General features: G+C 32.6%; 1 protein-coding gene across 4 annotated transcripts in view; it reads right to left on the bottom strand.

Annotated features, from left to right (window-relative positions):
• LOC148611082 (uncharacterized) overlaps positions 1-13,740 on the bottom strand; it is a 46,715-nt gene that overhangs the window by 6,411 nt on the left and 26,564 nt on the right. For 3 of the 4 annotated variants that reach the window (XM_088591215.1, XM_088591218.1, XM_088591217.1), the window contains exons 4-10: positions 8,458-8,553; positions 4,079-4,162; positions 2,907-2,946; positions 2,203-2,263; positions 1,777-1,918; positions 1,075-1,101; positions 692-764 (exon numbers count right to left, since the gene is read on the bottom strand). In XM_088591215.1, coding sequence (XP_088447341.1) covers positions 692-764; positions 1,075-1,101; positions 1,777-1,918; positions 2,203-2,263; positions 2,907-2,946; positions 4,079-4,162; positions 8,458-8,553 — 523 coding nt within the window. The remainder of the gene's footprint in view (positions 1-691; positions 765-1,074; positions 1,102-1,776; positions 1,919-2,202; positions 2,264-2,906; positions 2,947-4,078; positions 4,163-8,457; positions 8,554-13,740) is intronic. The other variant, XM_088591216.1, reaches the window with a different exon arrangement.

Genomic DNA, 13,740 nt, shown 5'->3' on the forward strand with positions numbered 1-13,740 from the left:
TGTTCATAGTACACAGATACCCTAACCAACCCAAACAATTAGTTAATTGGTTAACAGAAAGTAAATGCTCAAACAAGACAAAATTCTCAAACATCTAAGTATTAGCAGATAATTATTTACTCATAGATTTACTGTTGTTTTAGTATCCTATGGCAGATATTTCATGTATTTCAGTACAAAAACAATTAATCAATCAAGTAGGCCTTGTTTTGTACTAGTCTGACATGCTAAACCATATTATTTATGTGGTAGCTCACAGACGCAACACTTTGCAGTGAGTAAAGCAAGCCATTTCACACACTGTTCTGACTTCAAGCAAATCAGATAAAACTCTATCTCATGTTTGCTGTGTATTTGGCAGAGAAGCTATAGATTTTCAAGTCCTTATTATATTTTGGTAGGGATTAAACCAAAACCTTCAGCAATCAAAGCAAACACTCTCATAAGACCACAAAGGTGGTTCCAGACAAATATAAAATAGTAGAACAACATAAGTACAAGTTAAGGGAGACGACCAATAAACAGGAAGTGTATTTAACAAGATGATAGTTTTTTACATGGTATAGAATATTAATTTGAAGCTGCATACTAAAATGTAGATTGTTCTCAATCCCAATGGCAATTTCCAAATTTCTGGCAACAAGAAATTTCACAACATGTTATGCCCTTTAAAAACTAAAGAAGATCTTACCTACTATAGACATTATAGATGACCCAGCAAGATAATCAGCTGAATCTCTGGTGTCACTGTTCAATTTAATAATCTAAAATAAAAAAAATTAAAACAGATGTTATTGCATAAATAGGGGTTATTTATTGGATGTTCAGAGTAATATAAATTTTAAGATTTCACATGTTGAAAGTAATATTTTTTGTTTTTCAATCGTACCATTACAAAAGTGGAAATGATTTGCAATTGTGATATCATTATTAAATAAATCAATTGTTTTGTCATTTTTTCTTATGTTTTACTTCCATGTAGCAATATATTTATAAAATTTACTTAGTCATTTTTTTTTGCATTCAACTAAACTAATCTTCACTATCATAATATTATCCTAGTTTTTAAATTACCTGATCCATATCTATTCCACAGCCTTCCTACAAAAATATAGAACATCAAAATATATCAAAACCAGCACTATTCAAATTGGAAGTAAATTGACTGCAATTTGTAGGTTACATCAATTCATTAAGTTCAATTTTCAAGCTACAGCTGTGTTAAAGCACATGGTTTTGTAGGCCAAACATTTCTCAAAAATGGCTTAACCCAAAAATGAACAATCAGAAAATATTAGAAAATAAAAGGAGAAGGACAGATGGACAGACTGCAATGTACTGTAAATGTATTAATTTTCATGGCTTACAAATCTTTGCAGAAGAGTGTGAAAACAGCACCTGTGAAATTAATTTTTGAAACTATACATGTATAATGCTTAATTATTTTTGAAACTGATAGCCAAAATTATGTTCACTTTATAGAATTTATGAAAATGAACAACCACACAAAGGAATACATTTACAGTAATAAAATATGATTGGATAAAAAACAGGGACGTAACAATGGAAAATAAGTGAATTATGAAATTTTCAAATTTATGAACACTTTGGTTATAGGGGCTGATATTAACAGAACATACCCCTTTTAACACTTAAACTAATTTCTATTCGGCTATTATCAATTGAACCAAAGTCTCAAATCAGTAATGCCAGAAACAAAACCCTGCTAAAATCCCACATTCATGCATAGTTGAGTGCAACAGAATAAAGCCTCACCACAACCAATTGCTTGAAGAATTCAGGAGAAGATATCTGTAAGTATCTCTCTCTTCTCATCTTATCACAGAAATAATTGATCAGGTCTTGTTCCAGCAAGGCTAAATGGTCTTGGAAATAATATGCTTTTTCACCAATATTGCTGAAAAGATGACATTACAACCTAAATCAATATCATATTTACAATGTAATACACATGGGAAAAACAATATGAAATCATTAATTGATGGACTTAATTTCTTAAGCATCTAGTAACAATAAATATATCAAAACGATCAACACACTTCTAGTTTTTTTTTTTTTTAACTCAGTCAATGAGTAGCAAGTAACAAATCAAATCTGATAACCTAATATCTGCAACAAAAACAGGTTGTTACTCCATAAACATTTTCCAACACATCATTTTATCCTATAAAAGATGCTTACCTGAATTTAATTAAGTCAAACATTTGGCCTATATCCATATGTGATGGAGAGGGAGGTAACTCTGAAAATGCATTTTTTGCATATTAATCTTTTATAACCATTTGTATAAATTATGTACATTTCATGTCATATGTTTGTAATATATTGACGTTTGTCATACATGTATTGGAAAGATTACTGGAAGCTTTTTTTCTTGGCTTTAGAACATTTTTAAAACAAAAAATTAAGGTAAGGTAAGCAATTGTTTTTTTTTATATATATTTATTGTTCATCATAAAAAGATGAGTACATTGACCAAAGTTATGAAAAAAAGTCAAAAAAAGCTGTGAACTAACACCTACTAGTGACTAAATAAAATTTGGTTCTCTAATATCAATATGGACACTGAAAAAAAATTGTGGGTGTATGAAAAACTATTGCATGGACTAAACCATGTCATACTTTCAGAAATTTACTCAAAATGTTCTACTTTTCAGCATTTCCAAAGACTTATATTATTTATACCATCAGACAGGCTACATCAAAAATATAAATATACTTCATTTTTTAAATAATCCATATTAGAGTTACTTTTAAAAATATTGAATAAAATTCTAATATTTTTTTTAATATTTATTATATTCTTAGTAAGGCTGAAATCAGGCCTTAATGGCTCTAATCCTTAGCAGGCCTTGTGGTAAGTCTATAAAATTAGAAGTTGCTACCTTTTCCATATTTTTCTTCCACTCGGTCTGACGTATGGGGCTGTAAATAATCAGAGGGAATGGTTAGAGTAACAAAAAATCAAGAAAGTTTTATTTACCGAACTACAAATTTAAGTACTAGTGCACCTAAGCAATAAGTCCCAATTTATTTTGGCTAATTGTGTAAATGTATCCAGTATGTCTTAAGTGAATCTCCTCTTTTGAAAAGAATCTACCGGTAAATTTGTTGCAGTATTTTTTGTTATTTTGGCTTTTTGGTTTCAGTAAAAATGTGATATGATTAAACATAAACAAACCAAATTTTATAAAAACAAAACTCATCACTACATTTTTACCCCTATTGATTTGCAATAAATACCAGTAATCAATTACAAAAAAATAATTTCATGGTAGTTCTCAACTCAAAATGTGTTTTTCCATTGTAGAGCCAGAATTTACAAATACACACAGTACTAACAATTTTTAACTGATCAACTTTTGCAAAATTTACCTCTGATAATGAAAAATTCCAACTGAGTTTTGGAGACTAACTAATCACTGAATAACCATACTGTAATTTGGAATTTATTGCAATGAACCATGTTTTGTTTAGGTTTACACAATGGGCCAAGTTGTTCAAAACTTTGTCCGCAAGAGAAACATTTGTCCACTGGATAACTTGCATAGATTTTACTAGAATTATCCAGTGGACAACTTGTAAGGATTTTACTAGAATTACCCAGTGGATAACTTGCATAGATTTTACTAGAATTATCCAGTAGATAACTTTTGTTCATCTGGGCCCAGATGTTCAAAACTATGTCTGTATAGATAACTGTATAGATTTTGTTAGAGTGATCCAGTTGATAACTTTTGTTCATCAGATAAATCATTTCATTAACTGGGCCCTGATCAAAAACAGCCTTTTTAATAGCGTTCAGTGCAAAACACTTTATCAATATGTGAAAAGGTAAATAAACAGGGGGTTTCAGTTTCTCGATCTTTTTTTTTTTTTTTCATTATTGATTTAAACCTTAAAACATTTTACCTGTGAGATCAAATTTTTTTAACACCATTTAAAGGTTTTCTGTTCTTTATCAATATTTTCATTTCATAATCAATATTTATGACATTCTTAGTTCTTCTACAAAATAACCTCATGAAATAAGGGCATACCTACCTTAATTACAAACCTTACTTACAGTGTCTCTGTACAGCCTATTAGGTAAATCAAGAGCAGTAAAAGTCAATGAATCCTCAATGTCACGGAACTCTGGCTTAAAGGAAAAAAATTATATTAACTTTATTCAATAACATCAACTTTCATGGTTTTTATTTAATTCATATTACATCATAGATTTTACTACTAGTGCAGCCTCTAAGTTTATAACATAAACTTTCCATTTCCATCATATAGCGCACTCGAACAGACCACAACACCACGCACAAACCGCCAAAATGAAACCAAGAACAAACGATTTGGTGCTCGCCTTGTGAGGACCCACCAGGCAGGTGCAGTGCTGGGCTCTCCGTCTCGAAGGTGCAAAACCAATGCTACTGGAGGTACCTTATTTTCGTCTTGTGGAGTCAGGGGACAAACAAGGAGAGCTACTGACCATAGAAAAATCAAATCGAAAAGAAAAGAGCAACCACAAAATAACATTGTGCAGTGGAATGTAGAAGGGTATCAAACAAGAGAGGAGAACTTCAACACTTTCTTCATGAAAGCAATGTGAACATCTGTTGTATTGAAGAAACATATATCCAAGAGGCACTCATAAGGGCAAGGGATCATGCAGAATTAAATCCCAGTCAGGAAAATAACATCAAACTCCAAAAGTGCAAGGCCAAACATCTCAAAACAAAGATTGAATGTCAAAGGAAAGGGTGGAGAAAAAACATCATCTATGGATATGGAAAGATACAAAAAAGCTTTGGAAGTTGACAAAAGCACTGAATGATGAGAGAAGCAAAGGTGAAAAGATCACGCTAGAAGTTGAAGGAGAAACAACCATAGAGAAAGTGGCAGCAAATGAATTTGCTAAAGGCTATGAGAAAGAAAGCAACACTGATATACCACCATCACAGAAAAAAGAAGTAAGAACTGAATTGAGAGAAAGATCAAAGGTGCCAACACATGAACTTATGCAGAGCGATATCACCATGCTTGAGATGAATGCAGTCATCAGAAAAATGAAAATGAAAAAGGCACCAGGTCCAGATAACATCACCAATGAAATGCTTCAACACCTTGGCACCTTAGCATTAACAACTTTGCTAGAGATTCTCAACCTGAGCTGGAGACAAGGTCAAGTCCCTCAATGTTGGAATGTTGGAAAGAAGCCATAATGATGCTAATACTGAAAAGGGGAAAGAACAAGTCGAAAGCCTCAAGCTACCGCCAAATTAGCCTAACAAGCAGTGGCTGCAAATTAATGGAGGATATAATCAACAAGCACCTACAGACATACTTGGAATCGGAGAACATTCTTGGTCATGAACAAGCTGGTTTTAGACAGTACAAGAGCACAGAAGATCAGACATAACATTTATCTCCAGTAGTCGAGGATGCATTTCAATCAAAGAAAGTACACTAGCTGTCTTTGTAGATCTTCAGAGAGCATTTGACAAAGTTTGGAAAGATGGCCTTCTTGTGAAACTTCTTAGACTTGGAGTAAGTGGAAGAATGTACAAATGGAACAACTCATGTCTGTACAATAGAAGGGCAAGAGTACTCGTAGATGGGAAGCATGGCCGAAAAATACTTCTAAAACAGGGTATACCACAGGGAGGAGTATTGCACAAACTCCCTTCATACTCTATATGAATGACCTAGTTCCAGAGCCACCAAATGATGTACAATCAGCACTCTATGCAAATGACCTTGTCCTCTTGTGCTCTAAAGAGTATACAACTACTGCAAGGTACAGGATACAAACAGCATTAGATATAGTAGTCAAATGGGTCAATGAGTGGTGTGTTACCATCAGTAGAGAGAAAACAACAGCAACCCTCTTTACATTACAGAGAAACTGTATGGACCTGTGGAAGACCTACAGAAGATGGCCAGATTTGTTGAGGAGACTGGCATTCAAGTGTAATGGCGAACGACAAGAAGAAGACTTTCCATTTAAAATTCAGAACTTAAACTGTGGTTTGACTAGGCAATAAACAACCACTAAAATTTAAAACCTCTCAATCAATCATTCATCCACAGTCTAAAACATGATATACAGTGTATAATGGAGAAGAGTTTAATGATTAGTTTCTGAATGTTGTTATGCTTTCTGTCTCAATTTTCTTCTGAGTCCTTTTTTCTTTGTTGTGTGAGAATCTTGCTTCACTTTGACCATAATTAATTTTACTTCCAATCGTCATACAACTTATCATGCTGAAACTAACTGCAATTTTAAGCCAATAGTCTGTTTCACAATGAGTTGTTAGAGTAAAATAAGTCATATGTAATTAAGTGATGATAGAAAATGGGATTGTGATGTCATTACTAACAACAAATTTTATGCTTAATGTAAAATTAATATAATTTCTTTACATGTTAGATCTAGGGTTTCAGAACATATCACCTGAATCTGATGCTTACATCTTACCCCTAATAACTGAAAAAAAGTCCTGTTTTAAACCATGTTAGATTCCTTATCTTACCCCCAGGTGAAATAAAACACATGAACATTGTGATCCACAATCAAACGTTTTATGACATCTTATATATACAAAGGAATTTCTGCAAGCAGGGCATTCTGAACTCGCATACTAATCACAAAACCAGTTTTATAAGTGAGAAAAATAATGAAACACTGTCATAAAATGTAAAAGTGTCTGAGATTTCTCTGTCTTGCACTCTTAGCAGTGTTAGATTCTTAATTATTGAAACATTTTTATGGAAGAAACAGCTTCAGATTAATATTTGAAAGATAAAGATGAGGATTTAACTTACAACATGAAGAGAAGGGTGAGAACCTAAAAGACATCACAACTTAGAAATAACTCAAAGCCGATGAAACACACATTCCTTTTCGATGTGTTTGTTTTGTTTGTTTGTTGGGGTTTAACGTCCGAGCAGCAATATTTCAGCTATATTCAGACAATGAACATGAAATGGATGATAAAATGATCATGAAATGATAAAAAAAAGGATGGGTCACAAGGACAACGGGGTCGACAAATTTTGCCACTAGAAAAAGGGGGGATGGGTAAGGTCGGGCAATTTAGCCTCCTGTGCCTGTGGCGGAGCGCAAAGGTTCCTACTCCTATCGAATACCACAGCAGGGTTCTTTAACGTGCAAGGAACGTGGCATCTTTCCCAACACGGTGCACCACTATGGTTTGCAGTCAGGTTTTCCGTATTATAGCCTGACAACCCCAGCATGTAACATGCCAGGGATACCCCATTCCATCACCTGGGGCACACATCCCAGTTGCTCTGTGGGCAGAGCGCCTAACCCCCGGCTAGGTTTCTTAGCACTATTTAGTCGCCTTATACGACAAGCTTAGCGCTGCTGCAGGCCTATTCTTTTAACATCCGGACCTGCACGGGCTCCTTTTCGATGTGTAATATTTTTTTTTATTTTTACATTGTGCTTCCTTAAATAACATCTGGTAAAAAGCAGTGCATTTTTGTTGTACTTAAGTTGTAGAAAAAGTGAAACTGGCCTAAACCAGACCTTTACAGGGTTCGACATTAACGGTTGCCTGATTGCCCGGGGCAAGTAAATCGCCGGTCTGGGCAAGTAAAAACGACATCAAAGTTGCCCGACTGGGCAAGTGAAAAAAATATGTGCCCAAATTACATTATTTCTGATCATCGCAGCTCTAAAACATCGAAAATTACTTCTGTATAGTTCACCGTTCTTCCCGACCTTGCTGACCTAGATTATCATTGGATAGTTTTCTGATTTTCCCTTTGCCAAAAATAGATCGTATGATATTAATGTCGACCAATTGGATGCGTCCAATCGTACATCTATTTTCGTTATCCAATTGAACATCGCGATTTATTTATGGAATTTCTTACTTTGGAAAACTGTAAGAAATCTGTATCGAAAACTTTGAAAATATGAGAGAAAAAGAGAAATAAAATTCTATTGAAGATAGTTATTGTTGTCCATTTGTTAAACTAAAGATGTGAAATAAAAACTCCTCACATGAATACTTGTAATTTCTTTGCTTCTTGTTTTACCCCTTATTCCCGCAAAAAATATGACGGCTTTTCGATTTATTTGGCTTGCAATTAATCAGTTCTCCCCAAAGTTCCGGGCAAGTATTTCAATATTTCGGGCAAGTGAATCACGTATGTCACTTGCCCGACTGGACAAGTGAATATAAAAGTTAACGTCGAACCCTGCTTTATCAACCTGAAACCTGTCAGAACCAGACCTGAATCAACCAGAAACCTGCCTAAACCAGGCATTCTTTCAAATCAATCATTTATTCATTGCAATTTGAACCTGGACTTTTCAGAGTTTGGAAAAGATAGGTTTCAATGTCATATTTCTTGAACATATGGACAGAAAACAGGAGCATCTATTGAACTAGAAATCACCTCTATATTTCTAACCTCGTATTTCTTTATCTGTGCTCTTATCTCTCTTATTAGTTGATTTTTCCTTCCTATCCGTCTATCTAGTTCTTCAAAAGGAGTGAGGCTATTTTTCTACAATTAAAATTGACAGTATTGATATTTTTTTTTTGTAAAAACAGCAATTTTTAGATTTTAAACATGTTCTGTTTTGTTTGTTATGAAGTATGCTTTATAAAATGTTTGGTCAACAGATCTGGACAAAACTCCAAGCTGCTGGATATAGGTAACATCTGTGGTTGGTTAGTAAGAGACTCATACAGTTTTTTGTATTTTATAAAGCATACTTTATAACAAACAAAACAGAACATTTGTTCAGCTTTTTGTCCCTAAAAGCAAGTTTTTCCAAATGGTACTTCAGGTTTGCCCTCTACCTGTCCATCTGCCTTCAGGCATTTTTTTTTTGCTTACTGCACCCATATGTTCATTTGATATTTGTTTAATCATGACTTGAAACTTGACAATGTGATTAAGTGCCAATTTCTACATATGAAAATACATATTCAATGCCAAAATATTAATGAATTTAAAAGCTCTTTCCCACCTATTCTCTCCTAACAAACATGTTCATGAGAAATGACCTTAGTCTCACAGCTAATGGCTTAATGTGTTCTAACCTGTGAGAACAGCTTGATCGACAGTATTTATTTCTTGTATATATTTTAAAAGGCGAGGTTTTTGACAATTATTAAATTTGCAAAATAGTTCTGATTGAAATAAGAAATATGAATTCTGTAGTAAATGTGTTGTAATAAACTATTTTTTCCTGTCAATTTCAACAATACAATTAGTTGAGAACAAAATGTACTTGTGATTTTCATGAAAATAGATAAATTCAAAGGGAAATAATTATAATGTATCCCAAAGCAAAAGGTCTCAATTGTCACTTCCAGGTCAAATGGCCACCCGTCTATGAAGTACTAAAAACACTTAACCTAGAATTATGCATTGTAAAGGTATTATTTGAGTGTGTATTGAACAAATGTGGTCAATATAAAACTCTGATAGTAAACTCTAAATTCATACTTTTAAGTCTCTACAAAAGTATGAATGTGAATAATGTGACTCCATTGTGCAAGTTGGAACAACAATGTCAGAACAAAGTGACTTTACAAAATTACTGTGCAATAACTGTTTAAATATTTTGATAACCAAGAAGTCAGTCTCTGTTCTTGCTATTTTAAGGCAACTAAAAGAGTCAATGTAAATTGATTCAGTACATGAGTACTCTGACTCTGATTTTAATGACAATTTAAAATTATTAATACATGTTTTATTTATCGTGATATTCTCGCTATGCTATTGTTTATATGTTAGGCCATACATGGGGTTGTTTCGCATTTAAAGATCGTAAATAGTGGTTTTTACTGATAAAAACCTGGACATCCCCGATTTAGGTGACAATGATAGGACTAAGGCCAATTTATAAAAAAAGTATTGGAAGTATACTTTTAAAGACAGTTTTCAGAAACTAATATTCACGCATGTATTAACATTATTTACTTATTGTCTTATAATATAGGGTTATTGCATGAATACTGGTGAATATTGTTCCTAGCAGAATTTTACATTGCACGAGCTTGCGAGTGCAATATAATATTCTGCAAGGGACAATATTCACCAGTATTCATGCAAAAACCCTTTTATTATATAGTAATAAATATCTCAGTTAACATTATACTAATTTGTTGGATATAATGCATTTTACAACATAATATGTGTTTTATTGCACTAGTTCAATTATGGTGCATAATAAATACATGAACTAGTATAATATGAATTTATGACTGTTTGATAAATTATAGTAAAAAACTAAAATTAAGAGAAATGCATTTTTTGTTTGTATTATTTGAAAAAAAAATGGAATCACAATAGCTGTCACCTAACACGGAAATATGTTGAACAGTTCAAAACACATTTTAAGTGAGTTTTATTCCTGGGAACTGTGATAAATCCAGTGGAAGTATTCGCTTGAACTTTTTTACAGGTGGTGGTAACGATTCAAAGTTCGCTGGGCGCTGACGCTGACCTTCACATGCAGGTTTCTATTTCCGCTTGTCTATAGAGTCTTTGACTCCTTGTCTGTCAACATTTAATACAGCATTATTTGCCTCCTCTTGTGGTATTTCTTCAAATTCCGCATTTTGTAACAACCTGTCAATATCCTATTCAGCCATTTCTTTAAGCAGACGACAACAGTGCAATAAATTTAAAAATGTATTCGGAATGTCTCCGAATTTTTCAGGATACGAATGAAAGTTTGCATGCAAATACCCTGATATATAGTATGCTTTGTTTTCTATTGATTTGAAAAGGAAAATATTATTACTATGTAATAAAAAGATTTATCATATCTCTGTTTAAGAGATGTCAAGTCTTACTGCGGCTATTTTATAATATTGCTCCATGGTTCATCGTTACTCAAGTATGGTACTTGATTTTGTTACTGTTTTTATTTTTAAAGGATAAGTGTCAGAATATTAGAAATGCTCAAAATTCATTATAATCTTTTGCAAAATTAAAACATTTTAATTTGTTCTATTTATCGAAACGATACGCAAATGGTGAATACATATTACAACTTTTTGAACACATCGATGAAGGGGAGAGGTAACAAAAAAGTAATACTGGAGGTCGCAACAAAAAAATTAAGTTCTAATTAAATTATCCTTGCCGTAGAAAACAATAGTCATCAGTTTGAAAAGTAAGAACATATAAGGTAATTTAAACTTCATTATTCTTTATTTCCGTGATTCATTTTTCCACTTAAAATTTGAAGTTATGGTGCTTCGTTCCCATATGTTATAATGATTATGTAAGCTGTTTCAAACAAAATAAATATTTGTCATGCAACTAAATATGCATTCATGAATTCATTTGAAGCTTTGAATAAAAGTAGTGAAGGTTTCTGATTGAAAGCAGCTAAGAAATTACCCTTGATCACGAGGCAATCATACTCCATTATCACATTTTCATTACATAAATCATGATTGTTGGATTACTTTAGAAAAATCTTATCCATATTCTTTTTTTCAGATTAGTTTTATAAAACAAATGCACTAATTACGGTAAGAATTGTTATTTTCAACTTGTGCACCAATTTTCAAAGAGAGAGGTGATATTCAATAACCAAAACAGACAAAGGCACCACTAATGCAATTCGTTGTATACGAATATAGTTCTAAATGTCGGTGGAGAGTTTTCCTATATAGATACATATTCGGACTGTAAATACTGTCTTACCAGTAGTTATAACTTATATTATAAAGACATAATAAAAAATCTACAGCAAAAAAGTGCCTAATAAAGATTCAGAAATGACCATACAAATGAGGTAAAATATCTTATCAAAGTTTAACAAAGAAACATGAATTGCATAACATACTGCAAATCATTTTAGATCAACAGTGAAGGTCCCAAGTCTATACGACTAACGGTTTAAAAGTTTAGTGACCAACTGAACAATTTCATTTTAGGTCAGGAAATCACGTAACCAGGGAAACCTCAAATCTTTTTGAAACTTTGTCAAATAGTACTGCCCCCGGTTTCTGAAAAGTATGGAGCTTTCGATTTTTGTGTATCTAAAACGATTTAAGAAATTTTTACAAAATTAGTTTTTCCGCTATGGGGCAGATAACTCTGGACTGACAAATGACCTCGTCTCACATGGTGAATTCCAAAGTCTTCTGTCAGATTGCAAAAGATTGTCAAAATCTTGTTGTGATAAGTTGAGCCATAACTTAATGTATACAAATTAAAATGTATGATTTTTGATTTAGTCGGTAACAGAATAGACAAATATAGTAACAGGAGAAAATGAATTATAAATCAAGTGTGTCTCAAATGATATTTTGGCATTTTTTTTTCTTCAAGAATTTTTGTGCAAGTTTATACCATTTTTATTACATGCATGGTTGAAATAATTTTCATTCAAAATTGTCCATTCTGATAAAATTTTGGCCATTGTGTTTCTACAATGCCCTTCATGTTACACCTTATCCGATCGATTTTGCGTGAAAAATAATGAATTCGCCTATCTTATTCACTTTATACATTTATATATACATTGCTTCATGGTAAAGTCAAACCTGGAAGCACTGATACGTTTTTGCTCAAACCGCGTAAAAATGTCTTACAAATTTCCAAAATTTTGAATGTCGATAGAGAACATTTGATGTATATCGTTAACTGAAAAAAAAAAATGTTTTCTTCAGGATCGAATAATTTTTGTAGTCTTGACAATTATGCAGCATTTTTTTTTTTAGAATTTTGATTTTTTGTTGATTTTTAATATTGGTAACAAGATGGAGAAGATCTATTGTAACATTTTTTTTAAAAGATCTATAGAGTTATACTAAGGTTAATCCGTGCATGAGAAGCCTACAGATGAGAGTACACCAAAGAAATTTTTACAAAATTAGTTTTTCCGCTATGGGGCAGATAACTCTGGACCGACAAATGATCTCGTCTCACATGATGAATTCCAAAGTCTTCTGTCAGATTGCAAAAGATTGTCAAAATCTTCTTGTGATAAGTTGAGCCATAACTTTGGCAAAATGTCTGGCGGAAAAAAAATGAATAATAATAATAATAATATTGGTTATTCGAATGAAAATATGGTATCCTGGAGTCAATACGACCAAAAAAAATACAATTTTTGAAAATGTCGCGTATCGATGTATTTTCACTGATTTCTGAGTCTTCAAATTTGACAGGAAGTATGCATTGTGGCATATCATCGGATGTGGAACCATGCTTCTAAATTGATTGGAAGTAGTTTGAGTAGTCTTTCTTGAACCATATTGGCAAAAATGGCAAAAACCCATTTTTTGACCCAGTTTTTGACCATTAAAACAAATGACCTAGACCTTTGACCTTGGTATTTTTAGGTAGCATTTATGCTCCTGTTCAAGAATATATATTTAGTTTGTAGGTACTTTTATTAGAAATCAATTGAAAAAATTGACCGATCCTATCAAAATAGCATTAAAAATCAGTTTTTGGGCCATAGCTCTTACAATTTTGAAAATGTTGAATGGACACCTATAGGAGAGTTCGCCAATCTCATTAGTGATGTCATATTCACTAATTTGCATATCATTAAGTGTCAAATTGGTTGGCAAATAAACAACTAAATAAACAATTGACAATTTTATGATTAGAATCCCAATTTTAAAAACTTTATAACTTTGTTATTCTATATCCAATTTTGGTTCTGTAAAATGTTTCACTTAGATAAAATAATTCATATTATGTATGTGA

This window comes from Perna viridis, chromosome 7 (genome assembly GCF_037379345.1).
Source record: "Perna viridis isolate PV_CMFRI_1.1 ecotype Kerala chromosome 7, ASM3737934v1, whole genome shotgun sequence".
NCBI classification, from domain to species: domain Eukaryota; kingdom Metazoa; phylum Mollusca; class Bivalvia; order Mytilida; family Mytilidae; genus Perna; species Perna viridis.